This window comes from Ranitomeya variabilis, chromosome 1 (genome assembly GCF_051348905.1).
Source record: "Ranitomeya variabilis isolate aRanVar5 chromosome 1, aRanVar5.hap1, whole genome shotgun sequence".
Classification (NCBI taxonomy): domain Eukaryota; kingdom Metazoa; phylum Chordata; class Amphibia; order Anura; family Dendrobatidae; genus Ranitomeya; species Ranitomeya variabilis.
In genome coordinates, this window is record NC_135232.1 from 794,275,075 (window position 1) to 794,299,258 (window position 24,184).

Genomic DNA, 24,184 nt, shown 5'->3' on the forward strand with positions numbered 1-24,184 from the left:
AAAAGTTCACACGGTATAATGACTTTTTCAAGTTACTGTATGTTAACCTATAAAGTTGGTTTTCCAAAGCGAAAATACAGCGGCGGTATTTGCCTGGAGCGTCTTTAGTGGCGATTTTTCTGCCGTTTTTCAGCATTGCCACTGCCAGCATAATTTTTGGGAAATGTAAACTTTGATAGCAAGTGGTTTCCAAAAAGACACTGCCCAAAGAATGAACATGCTAATTCATTTAATTGCTTCCTAGCAAAGGAAGCCTGAAACAGTTAAAAGAAGTTACAAAAGATGGAACATTTGCACAGCATGTCATTTTTACATTTCTGTGTATTATATTCAATGTTTGTAGAGTTTTTTAGCCCTTTTTTCGGGTGAATCCAGGCAGAATGTGAAAATCCCCTTATATTACAGATGTTCCTCTTCAAAGTGCATTTGTCTGAAGTCATTGTTGACATTCTTTGATATTGCAAGAAAAATCTCAACACATTCACATTCAGCATTCGAATACATGAGTTATTTGTTGGAGTATGGCAATTGTTGTTGTCTGTAGTAACACAAAAAAACTGTACATGCAAAAATATCCTAATAGTAAAAAAAAGTTCTCTCCTGCTTGCATCTTAGCAATACACATTATTGATGTGCTTTGCTTCCAGGCATTGTAAACACTTGGTTCTAGTCATATGCATGGCTTGGTAAATAAGTCTTATTATTGGCCTGTACACATGAACCTTGTTCCCAAGGTATGTTTTTGGCATATCAAAGATGCAAAGGCTCATAAAGAACTAAAATAGAAGTCAATCCATGAAGGCAATGTACAAAAAAAACAGTACATCAATAGCAGCAACCGTGGCAGGCCATCTGGACTTCATTAGTGTTACAAATGATCCCTAAGTCCATCATTAAAAAAAAGACTAGCATTTCTTCTTAGAAACCTTTGTCTGGGAGATGAATAAGTAAGGAAGGCCAAATCTTTTTGACTTGAATGGCCAGTACTGAAGCTGCAGAGTGCACTCGGGAATCTCGTATTGAGCATCGAAATAGGCAAACACGGTGTTGATGTGGGCAACAGCAAGACAAATAAAGATGTGCCTAAGAGGGAAAAAGGAAAATGGTTATGGATTTCAAAATCAATGTGAAGCGAAGAACAGAATTTGTACATTGGTATGAGAATTACAACCTTCACAATTGTATGAATGTTCAGCAGCATCTACAAAATTCTATGAGGCTACCAATGCGCATGAGACATATAACCAGTTTTAATGGCCAAAGTGTATATGGTAGACTAGACTTTAACTCAATAACTTTGCTATAGGGAAGCAAGGGTCAGACAGATGTAATTGTAAGGGCAGAGACAAACTGCCGTATAACTCCTGCGAGGATCGCATCACACTGCACGGACTGGCCCGGCACCTCTCCTGACCCGAGCAAAACAGTGTGATGTATTTCTATGCAGCTGTCAAGCTCAGGTCAGGAGAGCAGAAGCCAGTAGGAGGTTTACCATGCGGCCCTCACAAGAGCTATATGGCCGTCTGTCTGTGCCCTAACCTATAATATCCTTTTGTTCCCTGGGAGATGAGTAATGTAAAAAATAGCATAAAAATTGAACGACCATGCTTTTACTGTTTTGTGTGTATGGTCCAGCTGTTATGTATAACGTGTCCAATAGACGGAAAAAGGTAGAGTAAAATTCTTAGTAATTCAAGCCCCCAGTAAAAAATTGTGTGAAACAATGAGATGTCTTAACTCTTTCAAGATCTGTGCGATTTTGCACAATCAGCGACGGGCACAGTCCGGCCGCGAATTCGCCCCTTCCTACTCTGTCAGTGCACCTTCCAGTCAGCGCTCACACAGGGTTAATGGCTGCGTTACATCATCTATGCAGCATCAATAGTAAAAAGATCTAATGTTAAAAATAAGAAAAAAAAAAAAAATCATTATATACTCACCCTCCGGCGCCTTTCCTGCTTATCGCGACGCTCCGGGCCATGCATTGTGGTCTCGCGAGATGATGACGTAGCAGTCTCGCGAGACCGCTAAGTCATCTGGGTAATTTTGCATTGCACCGCTGGGAACGGAAGCTGGTGGCCACATCGCGCACATAGGGATAGCTACACTGGACGCTGGAGGGTGAGTATATAACTATTTTTTATTTTCATTCTTTTTTTAACGGGGATATGGTGCCCACAGTGGTATATAGTACTTGGGCTGTGCTATAAACTGCGAGGCTGCTATATACTATGTGGGCAGTGTTATACAATATGTGGGCAGTGTTATACAATATGTGGGCAGTGTTATATAATACGTGGGCAGTGTTATATAATACGTGGGCAGTGTTATATAATACGTGGGCAGTGTTATATAATACGTGGGCAGTGTTATATACTACATGGGCTGTGTTATATACTATGTGGGCAGTGTTATATTCTACGTGGGCAGTGTTATATTCTACGTGGGCAGTGTTATATACTACGTGGATGCTATATATTACATGGGCTGTGTTATATACTATGTGGGCAGTGTTATATACTACGTGGGCAGTGTTATATACTGTGTGGCCTGTGTTATATACTACGTGGGCAATTTTATATACTACGTGGGCTGTGTAATATACTGCGTGGATGCTATATATTACATGGGCAGTGTTATATACTACGTGGGCTGTGTTATATACTATGTGGTCAGTGTTATATACTACGTTGGCTGTGTTATATACTACGTGGGCTGTGTTATATACTACGTGGGCTGTGTTATATACTACGTGGCAGTCTTATATACTACGTGGCGGTCTTATATACTACGTGGGCAGTGTTATATACTGCGTGGGCAGTGTTATATACTGCGTGGGCAGTGTTATATACTATGTGGGCTGTGTTATATAATATGTGGGCAGTGTTATATACTGCGTGGGCAGTGTTATATACTATGTGGGCTGTGTTATATAATATGTGGGCTGTGTTATATAATATGTGGGCAGTGTTATATACTGCGTGGGCAGTGTTATATACTATGTGGGCTGTGTTATATACTACGTGGGCAGTGTTATATACTACGTGGCAGTCTTATATACTACGTGGGCAGTGTTATATACTGCGTGGGCAGTGTTATATACTGCGTGGGCAGTGTTATATACTATGTGGGCTGTGTTATATAATATGTGGGCAGTGTTATATACTGCGTGGGCAGTGTTATATACTATGTGGGCTGTGTTATATAATATGTGGGCTGTGTTATATAATATGTGGGCTGTGTTATATACTGCGTGGGCAGTGTTATATACTATGTGGGCTGTGTTATATACTACGTGGGCAGTGTTATATACTACGTGGGCAGTGTTATATACTACGTGGGCAGTGTTATATACTACGTGGGCAGTGTTATATACTACGTGGGCAGTGTTATATACTACATGGCTGTGCTATATACTACGTGGGTGTCTGTGTTATGTGGCCTCTGCTATATGCTATGTGGCTGATATATATATATATATATATATATATATATATATATATTACACTCACCGGCCGCATTATTAGGTACACCTGTCCAACTTCTTGTTAACACTTAATTTCTAATCAGCCAATCACATGGCGGCAACTCAGTGCATTTAGGCATGTAGACATGGTCAAGACAATCTCCTGCAGTTCAAACCGAGCATCAGTATGGGGATGAAAGGTGATTTGAGTGCCTTTGAACGTGGCATGGTTGTTGGTGCCAGAAGGGCTGGTCTGAGTATTTCAGAAACTGCTGATCTACTGGGATTTTCACGCACAACCATCTCTAGGGTTTACAGAGAATGGTCCGAAAAAGAAAAAAAATCCAGTGAGCGGCAGTTCTGTGGGCGGAAATGCCTTGTTGATGCCAGAGGTCAGAGGAGAATGGGCAGACTGGTTCGAGCTGATAGAAAGGCAACAGTGACTCAAATCGCCACCCGTTACAACCAAGGTAGACCTAAGAGCATCTCTGAACGCACAGTGCGTCGAACTTTGAGGCAGATGGGCTACAGCAGCAGAAGACCACACCGGGTACCACTCCTTTCAGCTAAGAACAGGAAACTGAGGCTACAATTTGTACAAGCTCATCGAAATTGGACAGTAGAAGATTGGAAAAACGTTGCTTGGTCTGATGAGTCTCGATTTCTGCTGCGACATTCGGATGGTAGGGTCAGAATTTGGCGTAAACAACATGAAAGCATGGATCCATCCTGCCTTGTATGGAGCATCTTTGGGATGTGCAGCCGACAAATCTGCGGCAACTGTGTGATGCCATCATGTCAATATGGACCAAAATCTCTGAGGAATGCTTCCAGCACCTTGTTGAATCTATGCCACGAAGAATTGAGGCAGTTCTGAAGGCAAAAGGGGGTCCAACCCGTTACTAGCATGGTGTACCTAATAAAGTGGCCAGTGAGTGTGTGTATATATATATATATATATATATATATATATATATATATATATATATATATATATATATATATTCTAGAATACTCGATGCGTTAGAATCGGGCCACCATCTAGTTCTAAATATTTTTCTATCCACTGGCTAACACGGTACCAAGATATATATCTTTCCTGTAACAGCAAGAAGAAAAGTAATGGAATTATGAAAATCACAGTATTGATTGACATGTTATTAATATGGAGATTCTGAAAAAGTGGTTCTGTTCCCAGGATTATCGTGTTACATAATGAATTATAGCTGGACCCCTCTAGTCTTCATTCCAGATACATTAACAACTCAGCATTACATTGATTTGGTAGTGGCAATTTCTCTGTGAGCAGTCTGCGTGGCAGAAATGTGCTACCAAGGCCTAGAGCATCTCCGAACTCATCTTCCACCGAACGCATATCTGGGACATCATTGGACGACAATGGCAAAGGGAGCTGCCAGCGGCAGATCTTGATGATTTGTGTAACAAAGTGCATTTGGTGTGGCAGAACATTCCTCAGACAACCATTAATAACCTCAATGATAATTTATCAAGTGCGTGTATTTCTGCTTGTGGCGCGTTTTGAATTGTTTTTCCCATTTTTCAGCATTTGAATACCATTGACATGTCTATCGATCCTCTGATTTCCATAACTCCACGACTTTTTCTTCTTGTTGTTGAAACTTTAATGTTGAGTAGTGTATTTTAGAGGTTATAAAAAAAAAGTGTACAAAATATTTTTTTTGTGCTGCCAGTTTCTGAGACTGGTAATTTATTTATGTCTGTGGACCTGTCTGAGGGCTTGTATTGTGCACACTGAGCTGTGTTTTTTATTGATACCATATTGGGGTTCTTATGACATTGTAATGGTTTTTGCCAATGCTTAAAGGTGTTTTCCCACAAACAAAAGATCATTTTAATCAGTAGATCTTGGAATAATAATAATTTCCACTATTGGATGTGTTTAAAAAATGCCCCCCTGCTGAGATAATCTTATAAATATGATCCTGCTATGTGCTGTGTAATGACTGTTTGACCGTACAGGAACATAGTCTGATCATACCATCACTCCAGGGCAGAGGAGGAAGGAAAAGAGTACACAGACATTACAGCAGGGGATCACAGCTGATTCTTTCTGTGAGGTAAAACATTTCCCTGCCTGTTTTTAAGCAATGTTTTACCTCAAAGAAATAATTATTTTCTGTATACTCTTTTGCTTCCCCTCCTGCCCAGGAGATGTGGTATGATCAGACCATGATCCTGTATGGTCAGACACGGCCATTACACCGTACACAGCACGGGCAGATTTATAAGATTATCTCAGCACAGGAACATTTTCTTTAAACACATCCAATTGTGGAAATTATCATTATTCCAAGATCTATTGATTAACCCCTTAATCCCATATGACGTACTATCCCGTCGAGGTGGGGTGGGCCTTAATTCCCACCGACGGGATAGTACGTCATAGCCGATCGGCCGCGCTCACGGGGGGAGCGCGGCCGATCGCGGCCGGGTGTCAGCTGCCTATCGCAGCTGACATCCGGCACTATGTGCCAGGAGCAGTCACGGACCGCCCCCGGCACATTAAACCCCGGCACACCGCGATCAAACATGATCGCGGTGTACCGGAGGTACAGGGAAGCATCGCGCAGGGAGGGGGCTCCCTGCGGGCTTCCCTGAGACGATCGGTACAAGGGAATGTACTCACCTTGTACCGAGCGTCTCCTCCCTGCAGGCCCCGGATCCAAAATGGCCACGGGGCTGCATCCGGGTCTTGCAGGGAGTACTTCCGGGTCCGGAGCAGGCTGCAGATGAAAGCTGCAGCCTGCAGCGATGTGAGTGAGAGCGCCGATGTGATAGAGTGCTGTGCACACTATCAGTTGGCGATCTGTGATGTCCCCCCCTGGGACAAAGTAAAAAAGTTTAAAAAAAAAATTTCCACATGTGTAAAAAAAAAATAAAAAATAAAAAAATTCCTAAATAAAGAGGAAATAAAAAAATATTATTCCCATAAATACATTTCTTTATCTAAAAAAAACAAAAAAAACAATAAAAGTACACATATTTAGTATTGCCGCGTCCGTAACGACCCAACCTATAAAACTGTCCCACTAGTTAACCCCTTCAGTGAACACCGTAAGAAAAAAAAAAAAAAAACGAGCCAAAAAACAACGCTTTATTATCATACCGCCGAACAAAAAGTGGAATAACACGCGATCAAAAAGATGGATATAAATAACCATGGTACCGCTGAAAACGTCATCTTGTCCTGCAAAAAACGAGCCACCATATAGCATCATAACCAAAAAAATAAAAAAGTTATAGTCCTCAGAATAAAGCGATGCCAAAATAATTATTTTTTCTATAAAATAGTTTTTATCGTATAAAAGCGCCAAAACATAAAAAAATGATATAAATGAGATATTGCTGTAATCGTACTGACCCGACGAATAAAACTGCTTTATCAATTTTACCAAACGTGGAACGGTATAAACGCCTCCCCCAAAAGAAATTCATGAATAGCTGGTTTTTGGTCATTCTGCCTCACAAAAATCGGAATAAAAAGTGATCAAAAACTGTCACATGTCCGAAAATGTTACCAATAAAAACGTCAACTCGTCCCGCAAAAAACAAGACCTCACATGACTCTGTGGACCAAAATACGGAAAAATTATAGATCTCAAAATATGGAGACGCAAAAACTTTTTTGCTATAAAAAGCGTCTTTTAGTGTGTGACAGCTGCCAATCATAAAAATCCGATATAAAAAACGCTATAAAAGTAAATCAAACCCCCCTTCATCACCCCCTTAGTTAGGGAAAAATAATAAAATTAAAAAAATGTATTTACTTCCATTTTCCCATTAGGGTTAGGGCTAGGGCTAGGGTTAGGGTTAGGGCTAGGGTTAGGGCTAGGGTTAGGGTTGGGGCTAGGGTTGGAGCTAAAGTTAGGGTGGGGCTAAAGTTAGGGATAGGGTTGGGGCTAAAGTTAGGGTTGGGGATAAAGTTAGGGTTGGGGTTTGGATTACATTTACGGTTGGGATTAGGGTTGAGATTAGAATTAGGGGTGTGTCAGGGTTAGGGGTGTGGTTAGGGTTACAGTTGGGATTAGGGCTAGGGGTGTGTTTGGATTAGTTTCAGGTAGAATTGGGGAGTTTCCACTGTTTAGGCACATCAGGGGCTCTCCAAACGCGACATGGCGTCCGATCTCAATTCCAGACAATTCTGCGTTGAAAAAGTAAAACAGTGCTCCTTCCCTTCCGAGCTCTCCCGTGCGCCCAAACAGGGGTTTACCCCAACATATGGGGCATCAGCGTACTCGGGACAAATTGGACAACAACTTTTGGGGTCCAAGTTCTCTTGTTATCCTTGGGAAAATAAAAATTTTGGGGGCTAAAAATCATTTTTGTGGGAAAAAAAGGATTTTTTATTTTCACAGCACTGCGTTGTAAACTGTAGTGAAACACTTGGGGGTTCAAAGTTCTCACAACACATCTAGATAAGTTCCTTGGGAGGTCTAGTTTCCAATATGGGGTCACTTGTGGGGGGGTTGTACTGTTTGGGTACATCAGGGGCTCTGCAAATGCAACATGACGCCTGCAGACCAATCCATCTAAGTCTGCATTCCAAATGGCGCTCCTTCCCTTCCGAGCTCTGCCATGCGCCCAAACAGTGGTTCCCCCCCACATATGGGGTATCAGCGTACTCAGGACAAATTGGACAACAACTTTTGGAGTCCAATTTATCCTGTTACCCTTGTGAAAATAGAAAACTGGGGGCTAAAAAATCATTTTTCTGAAAAAAAAAAGAATTTTTATTTTCACGGCTCTGCGTTATAAACTGTAGTGAAACACTTGGGGGTTCAAAGCTCTCAAAACACATCAAGATAAGTTCCTTAGGGGGTCTACTTTCCAAAATGGTGTCACTTGTGGGGGGTTTTAATGTTTAGGCACATCAGGGGTTCTCCAAACGCGACATGGTGTCCCATCTCAATTCCAATCAATTTTGCATTGAAAAGTCAAATGGCGCTCCTTCCCTTCCGAGCTCTGCTATGCGCCCAAACAGTGGTTTACCCCCACATATGGGGTATCGTTGTACTCAGGACAAATTGAACAACAACTTTTGTGGTCTAATTTCTTCTCTTACCCTTGGGAAAATAAAAAATTGGGGGCGAAAAGATCATTTTTGTGAAAAAATATGATGTTTTATTTTTACGGCTCTGCATTATAAACTTCTGTGAAGCACTTGGTGGGTCAAAGTGCTCACCACACATCTAGATAAGTTCCTTAAGGGGTCTACTTTCCAAAATGGTGTCACTTGTGGGGGGTTTCAATGTTTAGGCATATCAGGGGCTCTCCAAACGCAACATGGCGTCCCATCTCAATTCCAGTCAATTTTGCATTGAAAAGTCAAATGGCGCTCCTTCGCTTCCTAGCTCTGTCATGTGCCCAAAAAGTGGTTTACCCCCACATATGGGGCATCGGCGTACTCAGGACAAATTGTACAACATCTTTTGGGGTCCATTTTCTCCTGTTACCCTTGGTAAAATAAAACAAATTGGAGCTGAAGTAAATTTTGTGTGAAAAAAAGTTAAATGTTCATTTTTATTTAAACATTCCAAAAATTCCTGTGAAACACATGAAGGGTTAATAAACTTCTTGAATGTGGGTTTGAGCACCTTGAGGGGTGCAGTTTTTAGAATGGTGTCACACTTGGTTATTTTCTATCATATAGACCCCTCAAAATGACTTCAAATGAGATGTGGTCCCTAAAAAAAAAATGGTGTTGTAAAAATGAGAAATTGCTGGTCAACTTTTAACACTTATAACTCCCTAACAAAAAAAAATTTTGGTTCCAAAATTGTGCTGATGTAAAGTAGACATGTGGGAAATGTTACTTATTAAGTATTTTGTGTGACACATCTCTGTGATTTAAGAGCATAAAAATTCAAAGTTGGAAAATTGTGAAATTTTCAAAATTTTTGCCAAATTTCCATTTTTTTCACAAATAAACACAAGCTATATCGAATAAATTTTACCACTAACATGAAGTACAATATCTCATGAGAAAACAGTGTCAGAATCGCCAAGATCTGTTGAAGCGTTCCAGAGTTATAACCTCATAAAGGGACAGTGGTCAGAATTGTAAAAATTGGCCCGGTCATTAACGTGCAAACCACCCTCGGGGCTTAAGGGGTTAAAAATAACTTTTTCATGTGAAAATCCCCTTAACATATTAACGACCAGGGGTATTTCAGTTTTTGAATTTCCATTTTTTGCTCCCCTTCTTCCCAGAGCCATAACGTTTTTATTTTTCGGTCAAAACAGCCATGTGAGGGCTTGTTTTTTGCAGATGCTTGTAGAAGAAGAGAGATCCAGCTTCAAGTAAACTCAGAATGCTTTATTTATATCCACTAAAAAATATATAGCATAGCTGCTGTGACATACTCTACCGGATTTAACGACTGAGTCTAAGAACACACGGTGTGTTCGAAACGTGTCCAGTTTTCCTTCTTCTGGCACCTTTCCTCCAGTAAATCCGGTAGGGTATGTGTTAGGGGTCGAGTTCCTGCCTCTGCACAGGGGGAATCTCAAGCCATCTCCGCTGCGGTCTCCCATTTTTCTCCTGCCGCAGTGGAGCCTGCTCAGCGGAGGCGTCGGTCCCAGCGTCATGCTCAGTCTGACACTGTGCGAAGGGTTACTGCTGTCCTTCCAGCTTCTGCCATTGTGGCCAGTACTGGTCAGCAGCGAGCAGATGTCTTTGGGACTAAGTCCTACTTTTCCCCTTCTGAGCATGCCCAGGGTAAGATCTCTCATTGGAGATCAAGGGTCACATGCTCAGGTACTGCAGCAAATCCTATTGGTCCTCTAGGAAGGTCCTGAAGGTGTTCAACATCTGTGGCAGTCTCTCATTGGTCCTTCTAGGAAGGTCCTGTACTTGCTGCAGCTATAAGAGGTGCGCATGTCCGCACGGCCATGCGCTAGTGTCAATTTATGTACAAGCTCAGCGCCAGTGTGGTCATGTTTGTGTGTGTATTCAGGGACCCGGCTGAAATAAGACCCTAGAATGCTGGCACCTCCGGCAAGGAGTTTCATGTTTGCATTTGACTGCATGACCACCATCTGCTCTACTAAGTAGCTGTGTTCCTCTGTGAGCCAAACAGGGCACAGCGTTACCCTTGCTAACAGACTCTGTGAAGTAACAGAGTTTGTTTATATTACTAAATTGTACCGCCATATCTAGCTGCAGGTGCTTTCCTGCACGGTGGATCCCGGGTTGGGAACGCACCAACTTCTTCTAATAAATATATATATAACAGTATGTCACAGCAGCTATGCTATATATTTTTTAATGGATATAAATAAAGCATTCTGATTTTAATTGAAGCTGGATCTCTCCTCATCTATAAGCATTTGCATTACCGTCCGGCAGAGACACGATCCTGTGCTTCACTTCTCAAGTTCATAAAGATCCAACCAAGTGTGAGCTGAACAACCTTTTTTTTCTCCTTGTTTTTTGCAGGACAAGTTGTGTTGTACTTTTGAATGAAACCATTGGTTTTAACATATCATGTACTGGAAAACAGGTAAAAAATTCCAAGTGCTGTGAAATTGCCAAAAAAGTGCAATTCCACAGTTGTTTTTTTTTTTTTTCCTACCATGTTCACTTAATGCAAAAACTGACCTCCAGGTCATTACGAGTTCATAGACAACAAACATGTCTAGATTCTTTTTTTATTTAAGTGGTGAAAACAAGTTCCAAAATTTGGTAGAAAAAAAATGGCGCCATTTTCTGAAACCTGTAGAGTCTCCATTTTTTTGTGATCTCGGGCTGGGTGAGGGCTTATTTTTTGTGTGCCTAGCTTATGTTTTTATTGATTCCATTTTGGTGAACATACTATCTTTTGATCGCCCGTTATTGCATTTTATTGCAATATAGCGCCACGGTGCATATTAGTGAAAAGTATCCATAGTTAAAGTGCAAGTGCCTGCGCTATATCTTACATGGTATTCCACAAAAAATAAACCCAGGCCTGCCGTCTACGCGTGTTTCACCCTTGTTCGTCAGTTTAACTTATTTAACTTAGTTTAGCTAATATGCACTAATATGCACCATGGCACTTTATTATAAGAATTAATCATTATATTCATGTTCCCTCTCCACTTGGAGTTTGACCCCTTATGGGACTAACTAAGAACGTGGCAATCGTGACTCCCTTGCATTTAGTGTGCTCCTACATCATACACAGCACATAATAATTGTATTCATTTTTTTAATTAATGTATTTGAGTTGTAAATAATGCTATACTCTGGTTCACAAAATCCCCATGTAACCTGCTTTTGGTAGTGCTACTCTGGATTGATGTAATTGTGTATATTTATAATGTTAATAAATTGATAATATTTTGTTAAATATACTCTTGACTCTTTTTCTGTGGTTTTCCATACCAGCTAGGATTTTTTGGTGTGGTATTGATATTTTTTTATTTCATATTTTTTTTCTATATCCTTTTTGGGAAAAGTTGTGCTCTGTTGAGAAGCATGTATCTAGAGGCCCCTATACCAATCAGATGGTTGTTAGCCGAACGATGCTCCGGCCAATCATTCATCCAACAGCCATCTCAGATGACTCTCGTTTACATAGGAGTGCTCATTCAGCCAAGCACTCCAGTGTTTTCTATGAGACAGCCGCTGGCTGACACGTCGGCCAACCACTTATCTCTGGAAGAACAATGAAATCCACAGATTGAAATTGGACATGCCAGATTGACATCTTCCCGACCATCAGTTGGCCGGCGCGATATGAGAGCACCTAAGCCAAGATAGCTGAGTCTAGATTTCATGATTACATGATTGCAGAAAACCAGATCAGTCCTTACCAGAAGCTGTGCATGTAGCAGAAGTTAATCCTTTTCCAGAAATTACAGAAAAGGCGATCACTGAGCCAACAGGAAATAGCCACTAGCCAAAGACAAAATGACACGAAGGTCAGATGAATAATTTCACGATCACTGCACCTGAGGATGAAATATCAAGAGAATAATTTGGACAAATGTCATCGTTAATATACTTGATAAGATATGGATACAAGATGGTCACGAATTACATTGTTAAATTATAATTACTCTAAATTAGGCTAGTAAATTGGGACTGTATATGTTGTCCATCTCTTAGGATTTTCATGTTTTAGTTGTCATAGAAAACTTGGTCCTATACTTAAAGGGAACCTGTCACCAGTTTTATAATGTGTCAACTAAAACTATCACCGTCTTCATCGCCTTTTAAAGTTCTCCTGCCCTGAATGTTAATCCTGTTGGTTGGGTCCGAGAGGCGTATATTCTGGGCTCTCCATGCCTCCTCTCGGCTGCTGCTTGCCGTCCTCCTGCTTTGATTGGCGTGGATGATGCCTCCTGCACAGAGAACTGGCTCCCGTCTGCGCCCTATGCTCTGTCCTACTGTGAGCAGAGCTGAAAACGTGAGTGTGCATTCAACGGCACACATCTTTTCAGCTCATGTACCTGAACTATTTTGCCACCATTGCTATGCGCACTGAAGTTTTTGGCTTTGCCCACAGCAGGGCAGAGCATAGTGCGCAGGCGCAAGCTGGCAATTTCTCTGCGCAGTGTGAGATTTTGCTCGGCCATGTGGATGATGCAGGAGGCACCATCCACATCAATGAAGGCAGGAAGATGGCAAGCAGTAGCCAGTAGGAGGGATTAAGAGCCCAAAACGGATGCCTCTTGGACCCAACCAACATGATTAACATTCAGCGTGGGAGAACCTTAAAAAGGTTTTTGGGGAGTATACAGGGAGAGTCGGGGTTATACAACCCCTGGCAAAAATTATGGAATCACCGGCCTTGGAGAATGTTCATTCAGTTGTTTAATTTTGTAAAAAAAAAAAAAGCAGATCACAGACATGGCACAAAGCTAAAGTCATTTCAAATGGCAACTTTCTGGCTTTAAGTAACACTAAAAGAAATCAAGAACTGCTTTGCTATGTTTTCTGTTTGGTTTTGCTCTCCTCAAGCAGTGTACGGTCCAGTAGAAAATCCTTTACAGGAGCAGATCAGACGTAAAAGGGCATTAGCAAAGTGTGTGTGCTGTGCCCCCTTTTTTTTTTTTTTTTCAATCTCTAGGGTTTCATCACACAGACACCGTTCCAATATCTTACATGTCAAGTGTTTTACAAAATAATGGTGACCCTTTTGGCAACAATCGGCAGATAATTATTTAGCAGTTATTCCTTCTGAAGTTGCACAATTGGATCAGCGAAAAACATTTTTTTATCAATGGGGAAAGTGGAATACACAGCTATTAAGGTACCGTCACATTAAGCGACGCTGCAGCGATAGCGACAACGATGCCGATCGCTGCAGCGTCGCTGTTTGATCGCTGGAGAGCTGTCATACAGACCGCTCTCCAGCGACCAACGATGCCGAGGTCCCCGGGTAACCAGGGTAAACATCGGGTTGCTAAGCGCAGGGCCGCGCTTAGTAACCCGATGTTTACCCTGGTTACCAGCGTAAAAGTAAAAAAAACAAACAGTACATACTCACCTGCGCGTCCCCCAGCTTCTGCTTCCTGACACTGACTGAGCTCCGGCCCTAACAGCACAGCGGCTTTCACTTTCACTTTAGGGCCGGCGCTCAGTCAGTGTGGGAAGCAGACGCTGGGGGAGGTATGACGCTGGGTGAGTATGTACTGTTTTTTTTTTTTACTTTTACGCTGGTATCCAGGGTAAACATCGGGTTACTAAGCGCGGCCCTGTGCTTGGTAACCCGATGTTTACCCTGGTTACCAGTGTAAAACATCGCTGGTATCGTTGCTTTTGGTGTCAAACACAACGATACACGGCGATCGGACGACCAAATAAAGTTCTGGACTTTATTCAGCGACCAGCGACATCACAGCAGGATCCTGATCGCTGCTGCGTGTCAAACTAAACGATATCGCTAGCGAGGACGCTGCAACGTCACGGATCGCTAGCGATATCGTTTAGTGTGACGGTACCTTTAGACTCTTTAGGCAGCAGCTTTTGTCCTGTGTGAACCAAGGACATTTGCTGTTAGAGAAGTGAGCAACCCCAAAATATTTGCATTTACTGCAATTATTGAACATAAAATCATTGGTAACATTCACGTGCAGCACTTTAAAGGGAATCTGACTGCAAAATTTAACCCCCCCCAAACTATTTCTATGCACATGTAGCTTTTTGAAAGGCAACTCCAGCAATATACAGGTCCTTCTCAAAAAATTAGCATATAGTGTTAAATTTCATTATTTACCATAATGTAATGATTACAATTAAACTTTCATATATTATAGATTCATTATCCACCAACTGAAATTTGTCAGGTCTTTTATTGTTTTAAAACTGATGATTTTGGCATACAACTCCTGATAACCCAAAAAAACCTGTCTCAATAAATTAGCATATTTCACCCGACCAATCAAATAAAAGTGTTTTTTAATACCAAACAAAAAAACCATCAAATAATAATGTTCAGTTATGCACTCAATACTTGGTCGGGAATCCTTTGGCAGAAATGACTGCTTCAATGCGGCGTGGCATGGAGGCAATCAGCCTGTGACACTGCTGAGATGTTATGGAGGCCCAGGATGCTTCAATAGCGGCCTTAAGCTCATCCAGAGTGTTGGGTCTTGCGTCTCTCAACTTTCTCTTCACAATATCCCACAGATTCTCTATGGGGTTCAGGTCAGGAGAGTTGGCAGGCCAATTGAGCACAGTAATACCATGGTCAGTAAACCATTTACCAGTGGTTTTGGCACGGTGAGCAGGTGCCAGGTCGTGCTGAAAAATGAAATCTTCATCTCCATAAAGCATTTCAGCCGATGGAAGCATGAAGTGCTCCAAAATCTCCTGATAGCTAGCTGCATTGACCCTGCCCTTGATGAAACACAGTGGACCAACACCAGCAGCTGACATGGCACCCCACACCATCACTGACTGTGGGTACTTGACACTGGACTTCAGGCATTTTGGCATTTCCTTCTCCCCAGTCTTCCTCCAGACTCTGGCACCTTGATTTCCGAATGACATGCAAAATTTGCTTTCATCAGAAAAAAGTACTTGGGACCACTTAGCAACAGTCCAGTGCTGCTTCTCTGTAGCCCAGGTCAGGCGCTTCTGCCGCTGTTTATGGTTCAAAAGTGGCTTTACCTGGGGAATGCGGCACCTGTAGCCCATTTCCTGCACACGCCAGACTCAGTCCACTGCTTCCTCAGGTTCCCCAAGGTCTGGAATCGGTCCTTCTCCACAATCTTCCTCAGGGTCCGGTCACCTCTTCTCGTTGTACAGCGTTTTCTGCCACATTGTTTCCTTCCAACAGACTTACCATTGAGGTGCCTTGATACAGCACTCTGGGAACAGCCTATTTGTTGAGAAATTTCTTTCTGGGTCTTACCCTCTTGCTTGAGGGTGTCAATGATGGCCTTCTTGACATCTGTCAGGTCGCTAGTCTTACCCATGATGGGGGTTTTGAGTAATGAACCAGGCAGGGAGTTTTTAAAAGCCTCAGGTATCTTTTGCATGTGTTTAGAGTTAATTAGTTGATTCAGAAGATTAGGGTAATAGGTAGTTTAGAGAACCTTTTCTTGATATGCTAATTTATTGAGACAGGTTTTTTGGGTTATCAGGAGTTGTATGCCAAAATCATCAGTATTAAAACAATAAAAGACCTGACAAATTTCAGTTGGTGGATAATGAATCTATAATATATGAAAGTTTAATTGTAATCATTACATTATGGTAAATAATGAAATTTAACACTATATGCTAATTTTTTGAGAAGGACCTGTATTTACATGACCAGCCCATTCCTCCATTACTGAGAAAGCAGATATGTAAATGAGATTGATATGTAAATGAAGCTGAAGTGCTTTTGGCATGTACAAGTTCTTCCTGCTTGACTGACGGCTCATTTGCCTGAAGTCATACATCAAAGACGCTGGAGGAGGCAGCATTAGGCAGGAAATCGAGCTGGAGTGACAGAGGTTCGGGTCTGAAGCATCATTTACTTTTCAATTCATACCCTGATTTCTAATTAATGAAGAAGCTGACTGGCCACGTATAAGTATTGCTTGCCTTTAATGCAAAAAAAGCTGAGAAGGAAAAAAATAGAGCAAGGATAGCGTCTTATCTGGTTGATAAATATCAGAAATTGTATCAATGTATGCTGACCTTGTCCAGGTTTGAAAGGCTGCTGCGGATCCACGGGCGATTTCACCAATAGAACAAATAAGACATGTAAAGTTTGTGGTCCATAGCCGCGCTGCCATCTTGTGAAGACACGTCGGACCCCAGAAGTATTATTTAGCCACATCATGTGCCTTCCCTATGAACTCTGACACATCAGACACTGTCATGTGACCTTTTTTGGCACCCTATTTCAGACCTCACCTCCATATACATATGTACAGGGTATTACACGGTTTATATAGTGTATATGGTTTTCTATTTCTGAAAAGAAAAAGTGGATTACACCTTGAAGCGCGTAGAAAGTAAAATAAACCGTTATTTTATAATACTTCTGGCGTCCGACGTTTCTTCGCAAGCTGGTATGGTAGTGCGGATATGGACCACAAACTTTCCATGTTTTATTTGGACTTGTATTTGAAAGAGCTACATGTACATACAAATAGTATAGGGGTAAGATCCTGCAGACAGATTCCCTTTAAGTCAGTATTTATGAAAGGCATCTACTTTGTATTGTTTGGACTACACATTGCTGAATACTGGAGATATGTTGTATAGAACGTGGACATAACAGTCATGTACATGGGAAAATGTTCAATTCTTGGCCTCCACAAAACACAATTATATTTTTGGGAAATTTTGGGGATGGTGCCTAGAATACTTACTTTCTTATTTCTTTTACAAGTAGATACAGTATATGAAAAGTTATACTGTTCAAGACATAAGCATTGATTGTAGGCTTTACAAGTGACATCAGTGTGCTAACGATGGCCACAACAAAGATGGCAGCACCAAATTCACTCCTATATACATAATACAAGAAATGTTATTCACATGAAAATATTATCTCATCAAATTGTAGACAGTGAATAAAACTGGATGTTTAACTGCCTCATAAAATCTGCATTTACTGTATGTTATAATCCCATTCAGGACAAAACCAAATTATGTATCCTGAAAAAATGACATTTTTCTTTATTTTTATTTGACTAAATCATGATTTAAATGTTCAATTTTTCACGAAAGTCATTGGAACATTTTCTGTGTCATGTAGAGCCTTATTAAACCTTGCTGCGTAAAATCAGCAGAGTCATCTCATTCGAAGAAGAGAGATTTAGGGGGGGTAGACCAGATGACCCAGGAGGTCCCTTCCAACTCTACCATTCCATGATTCTATATATTGCTGAAGTCCTACATAAAAGACTCTGTATGTTCTCCCTCGTCTTTAGGAAAGGAGATAATACTTTAGAACTTTCTGAAGAATGTATTGATCTAAGGGTGGGTTCACATCACATTTTATCCACTTGCCAGTGACTCCATCAAATGCCCAGAAAAACAGGATTCGGATGTTTACTGTATAATATGATGACTGCAATATACCAAATGGATACATATTTTGATAGGAGTGCTTTTTTAAGATGCTGCTCATCATAACAGTCCCTACTGTACTGTCTTAACAAACATGTAAAAAAAATCTGCCTACAACATGGCCACGACCCATAGACATTTAAAAACATAAATAAATAGCTATAACGTTTAAAACAAACTTATATGTAATTATTACGAATAACGTCATATATGGGAGACTTTCTGTCATTGGATACCTTTTTAATTATTCTAAATAGCTCCAATATTATGTTCTGATGTCTTAATATATCTTTGCCTCTGAAGAGGCAATTTGCATCTTAATATATCTTTGTAATGGTTGGAGCTCTACAACTAAAACTAGTGATTTCCCTCTATAGCAGCAATAAATTATTTTACCACCAACCACTAATCATTGAGAATATATTCGGCATTAATAAAGTAGAATAGCGCAATACTACCTGCCTTTGATGAATCTTGGAAAGTAAGGCTGGGGAAGCCAGATGGAATAGCCAAGACAAATAACCCACAAGATAGAGATCTCATCCAGTAACTGTCCAAAGAAGCTCAACGTCATGTGGTAATACATGGAGAATAGACCTATTGTTTAAGCAATATTATAAAGTTATCTAGTGTTACAACATTAAAGGGGTTATCTCAAGTCCTATAATGGTTAAAACTGCAAAGTGCTTATAAAAACAGGCAACTTTACAAGCAACCTACTGTTAAAAATCTTCTCCGTGCCCCTAGAATTGAAGGATACCTAATTCTATAGTTTACCACTCGTTGCTTAGGTATTGGCCACCCTGCAATCTCAGAGTGGTTGATTATCCAGGTAAGGAGTGTGCAGCATGAGAAGGCTCGATGCTTTACAGCCTCCTTGTGCCACGCTGAAGCTGGCGAGATCACTGGGTCCTGCCACCTTCAGTCCCTCTGGGCTTCTCCCATGCTGCAGAGAGGACCTTTTACCAAATTTTTCATGCTGAACTGGACACAGGATGTAATAGTGACTGCAGAGCGGAATTAAACGTTTTTGTTTTTTTTTCCTTTCCCTTCATTGCGGATATATTGTTACTCAAATTATTTGGCATTTATTTAGCTAACTTTTTAGGGTTTGTAATGTTACACAGTTGAACTTAGCTGCACTGCCTCTTCCCCTACACCGATTCATGCAGGAGGGTAGACCAAAAGATAAGGGATGTATCATTACATTTCACTCACTGAGAAAGATTCTCTAAGCTATGGTGTGGGGTGTTCTTCTTTCCTTTAAGTGTTGCTGCCTGTTTGAGTGGTCAACATTATACAGGGAGAAGTACATGTCCCCCAGTGAAAACTATCTGATAACACCCCCTTTTAAAATAGTTAACTCATTGGGTGCCAAATACCTCCCCAACAGAGAAATGAAAGAAAAAAAAAACATTTTATTCCGCTCTGCAGCCACCATTACATCCAGTGTCCAGTGCAACAAGAAAAAATTGGTGAAAAGTCCTATTAATGATCTTGTAATTTTCCATTTTTACGCTTTTATTTTTTCCTCCCCTTATCCCAAGAGCCATAACTTTTTATTTTTTCGTCCCCAAAGTTGTATGAGGACTTGTTTTATTGAGGGAGGAGTTGTACTTTTGATTGACATCATCCATTTTATCATATGATGAGTGGGGAAAAATATTAAAGTGCGTTGAAATTGCAAAAAAAGTGCAATTCCACAATTGTTTTTTTTTTTTAATTTACCATGTTCACTGGATGGTAAACCTGACCAGGCAATATGAGTCCCCACGTCAGTACGAGTACAAAGATACCAAACATGTATAGGGTTTTCAATTGTTTTATTTTTAATGGGTCAAAAGAGGGTGGTTTGAACTTTTGTGTGTTTTTAAATTTTAAAAACTTTTTTACTTTATCTCAGTCTCCTTTAGAGACTTCAAGCTGTGATCGTCTTATCGCTTGTGCTATACACAGCAGGGATCCAGCACTGTTATGTATAGCAGAAATCAAAATCTCCAAAGAACACCGGACACAAGCCGGTGTTCACAGGAGTATTGTAATGATAGGCAAAGGGTTTTTCAGCAGACCGACGGCTGTCATGACAACCCATCGGCACCCTGTGATCATGTGACTGGCGCCGATGGGCAGAATGAATTATGCACTTTTGTCAGTCACCTGTTAAATCCAGCTATAAGGAATAGACAGTGGGATTTAACTGTTTAACAGCCACGGGCGGAGCACCACACCATCCGCAGCTGTTAAAGGCACATGATGACTGATTAGATTAGTCATCATGTGTGGGAAAGATGTGAGCTCAGCATGCGTTCCCACTTCAAAGGCAGGAACACAGACTTTGATATAAATATTATACAAAGGTTGTGAAAGGTTAAGTAAAAAAATAAATAAAAGAAAATCATGAATAAACATATTAAATTATTAGTTAATTAGAAATTAGAATATTGTGTGATGAAAAAAGTAAGAATATGTATTTTGTACAAACCAATCATGATGAACATAATCCAGACTAGATGGACAGTCAAGCTTCGTCGACAGGCATATGGATGTAAGAGATACATCATAAGGGGCCCAACAAGAAGGAATGCAATATTAGTAACCTGCAAGAAATTTAAAAAAATGACAGTTTCATGTTTTGGACTGACCTAAAAAAAATGTTTACAACTGAGAGAATATAATAGCTATACATAAATAAAATGTAACAGTTATGAAAAATGATGATGATAAAACAGTTAACAATATAATTGATTTACCAATGTTTATTTTTGCATTTCTTTGTGTATATCTTGATGCATATCACAATCAAATTTAAAGTAAGGCATAATTATTGCTTTAACGTTGTGCCTTTTGCATGATTTTATTTATTTTAATTTAAAATGAATTTGTCATTTTGATCACTTCTGCATTTCAAAAAGCAAATGAGTGCACTATTTATGTGTATACCTCCACTAAAACATGTCAAAGAACATAGAATGCATGCATAGATGAGGGTTGCCAGCCATCTGTAAATTCTTAGACCTGTCTGCAAAAACAAGAGCTTTTTTTTCCCAGTGTCCATAATTTTTGTTTTGAAGATTGTGAAGATTAATGCAATTGTAATTATAACCAGTTTAGGACAATTTAGGTAATTCATTATTAGGCCTCCAGTTGTCACTGCAACCATTGGCACATTGAAATTTCGCTAAATGGACACAATGACATGAATGGGGCAGCAATCACCCAGCCACCCTCCTATTATGCAGCAGTCGCTATTATCAGCAGCATGTAAACGATTCATTGAGCCACTGCAAACACTTGCTGCACGCATTTCAATTTGCCATACCTTTGATACCAGGGGGAATTTAATGCTGTAAAGGTACCGTCACACTCAGCGACGCTGCAGCGATATAGACAACGAGCCGATCGCTGCAGCGTCGCTGTTTAGGTCGCTGTAGAGACGTCAAACACAGCAGCTCCACAACGATGCAGGAGCGATCCTGTGACGTAACGGTGACTCATTTATCGTTCTCACAGGTCGTTAGCTCCATGTAAAACATTGCTGGCATCGTTGCTTTTGCTGTCAAACACGACGATACACGCCGACCTGACGACCAAATAAAGTTCTGGACTTCTAGCTCCGACCAGTGATATCACAGCAGGATCCAGATCGCTGCTGCGTGTCAAACACAACGAGATCACTATCCAGGACGCTGCAACGTCACGGATCGTTGTCGTTCTCGTTGTAAAGTTGCGTGTGAGTGTGAAGGTACCTTTAGACAGAAGAAGTCCCAGGATTGTGATCCCGGGGTAAAGATACAATGTCGCTGGTGAGTTAAGAGCCTGATTCATTTAAGGGGGCCTCACCACAAATCTTACTTCAGTCATTGACATAAGATTTGTAGCATTAGATATGCATAAACACTTTGAGGAATCGAGGCCAATGACTTTCCACAACCTAATGGAAAGCAGCATGTCCAGTGAGACGACAGTATATGGTTAACCTTCTTTTAGCTAGCTAGTATGGTAGCAAAAACTGTTCTTTCTTGTGGTAGTCTGAGACATACTTCCTGTAAATGATAGTTTCAGGCCATTGCTTTCTCCTTTGTCTTAGTAGCAATGTCCCGTTAGATTGGTTGCTGTGTAATAACACAAGTCAGAGGCTCATCACTGAGTGTAGGCAGACCTCATTTCTACTGCAGCAAAGGCAGGGCTAAAGTACAGCTTACTAAAATACCAGTTATGTTGTTTATTAGATAATGGAGCCTTTGTAAAGGTGTATTAAGGCTACAGTCGGGAAAAAAGTAGTCAGCCACCAATTGTGCAAGTTCTCCCATTTAAAAAGATGAAAGAGGCCTGTAATTGACATCATAGGTAGACCACAACTATGAGAGTCAAAATGAGAAAACAAATCCAGAAAATCACCTTGTCTGATTTGGCAAAATTTATTTAGCAAACTATGGTGGAAAATAAGTACTTGGTCACCTAAAAACATGCAAGATTTCTGTCTCTCACAGACCTGTAACTTCTTCTTTAAGACAGCTCCTCTGTCCTCTACTCATTACCTATAGTAATAGCACCTGTTTAAACTTGTTATCAGTATAAAAGTCACCTGTCCACAACCTCAAACAGTCACACTCCAAACTCCGCTATGGTGAAGACCAAAGAGCTGTCGAAGGACACCAGAAACAAAATTGTAGCCCTGCACCAGGCTGGGAAGACTGAATCTGGAATGGGCTAGCAGCTTGGTGTAATGAAATCAACTATGGGAGCAATAAAAGAAAATGGAAGCCATACAAAACCACTGATAATCTCCCTCGATCTGGGGCTCCACGCAAGATCTCACCCCATTGGGTCAAAATGATCACAAGAACAGTGAGCAAAAATCCCAGAACCACACGGAGGGACCTAGTGAATGACCTGCATCTAGCTGGGACCACTGTAACAAAGACTACCATCAGTAACACACTAAGCCACCAGGGACTCAGATCCTGCAGTGCCAGATGTATCCCCCTGCTTAAGCCAGTACATGACCATGCCCATATGAAGTTTGCTAAAGAGCATTTGGATTATCCAGAATAGTATTGGGAGAATGTCACATGGTTTGATGAAACGAAAGTAGAACTCGTCGTGTTTGGAGGAGACAGAATGTTGAGTTGCATCCAAAGAACACCATACCTACTGTGAAGCATAGGGGTGGAACACCACCAGGGCAACAAAGGAGTGGCTTAGTAAGAAGCATATGAAGGTCCTGGAGTGGCCTAGCCAGTCTCCAGATCTCAACCCCATAGAAAACCTTTTGGAGGGATTTGAAAGTCCGTGTTGCCCAGCAACAGGCCCAAAACATGACTGCTCTAGAGGAGATCTGCATGGAGGAATGGGCCAACATACCACCAGCACTGTGTGCCAACCTTGTGAAGACTTACAGAAAATGTTTGACCTCTGTCATTGCCAACAAAGGATATATAACAAATTATTGAGATGAACTTTTGTTAATGACCAAATACTTATTTTCCACCATAATTTGCAAAATAAATCTTACCAAATCAGACAAGGTGATTTTCTGTATTTGTTTTATGATTTTGACTCGCATAGTTGTGGTCTACCTATGATGTCAATTACAGGCCTCTCTCATCTTTTTAAGTGGGAGAACTTGCACAATTGGTGGCTGACTAAATACTTTTTTTACCCTCTGTATGTTGCCACAATGAGCTTTTATTGTGATTTCTCTATTTTTTCTGTGTCAAAAATGCAGTGTCTTACAGATCCTGCAGAGTGGATGGGATTTATAGAAATCTCATACCCATTGTGCTTCTTTTTTACTCAGTGTAAAACACAAAAACACAGCGAAAAATTGCAAGTAACCTAATTTAAATAGTAGGTGCAGAAATGTAGCCTAACACTGCAAGATTATTGTGAACGTGTTTTCATCAGAATGCTCATTTCATGATAATCTTCAGTGTAAACTGGTAGATGATCACCCAATAAATGAGCAAAACGCTCGTTCATCGGTTTGAGTGATCTTTTGATTTTCACAAAATATTATTGTTGAGTCGGAAAATCTCCATGGTCTCAGCTACCGGAGATAGTTCAGACTCTGGAGAACATGGTCAGGGACAGATTTTCCTGTGCCCAATCACGTGATCACTGTTATTCAGTGAATTAAAAAAAAGTGTGCCCACTGTTTCAATGATTTCTCT

General features: G+C 40.8%; 1 protein-coding gene across 1 annotated transcript in view; it reads right to left on the reverse strand.

Moving 5' to 3' along the window:
- Positions 1 to 212: 212 nt before the first annotated feature.
- The window catches only part of ACER1 (alkaline ceramidase 1), a 43,982-nt gene continuing 20,010 nt past the window's right edge, over positions 213 to 24,184 (reverse strand). The window contains exons 3-7 of the mRNA XM_077273460.1: positions 20,494 to 20,608; positions 18,470 to 18,608; positions 17,309 to 17,446; positions 12,305 to 12,442; positions 213 to 1,083 (exon numbers count right to left, since the gene is read on the reverse strand). Coding sequence (XP_077129575.1) covers positions 906 to 1,083; positions 12,305 to 12,442; positions 17,309 to 17,446; positions 18,470 to 18,608; positions 20,494 to 20,608 — 708 coding nt within the window. The 3' untranslated portion in view covers positions 213 to 905. The remainder of the gene's footprint in view (positions 1,084 to 12,304; positions 12,443 to 17,308; positions 17,447 to 18,469; positions 18,609 to 20,493; positions 20,609 to 24,184) is intronic.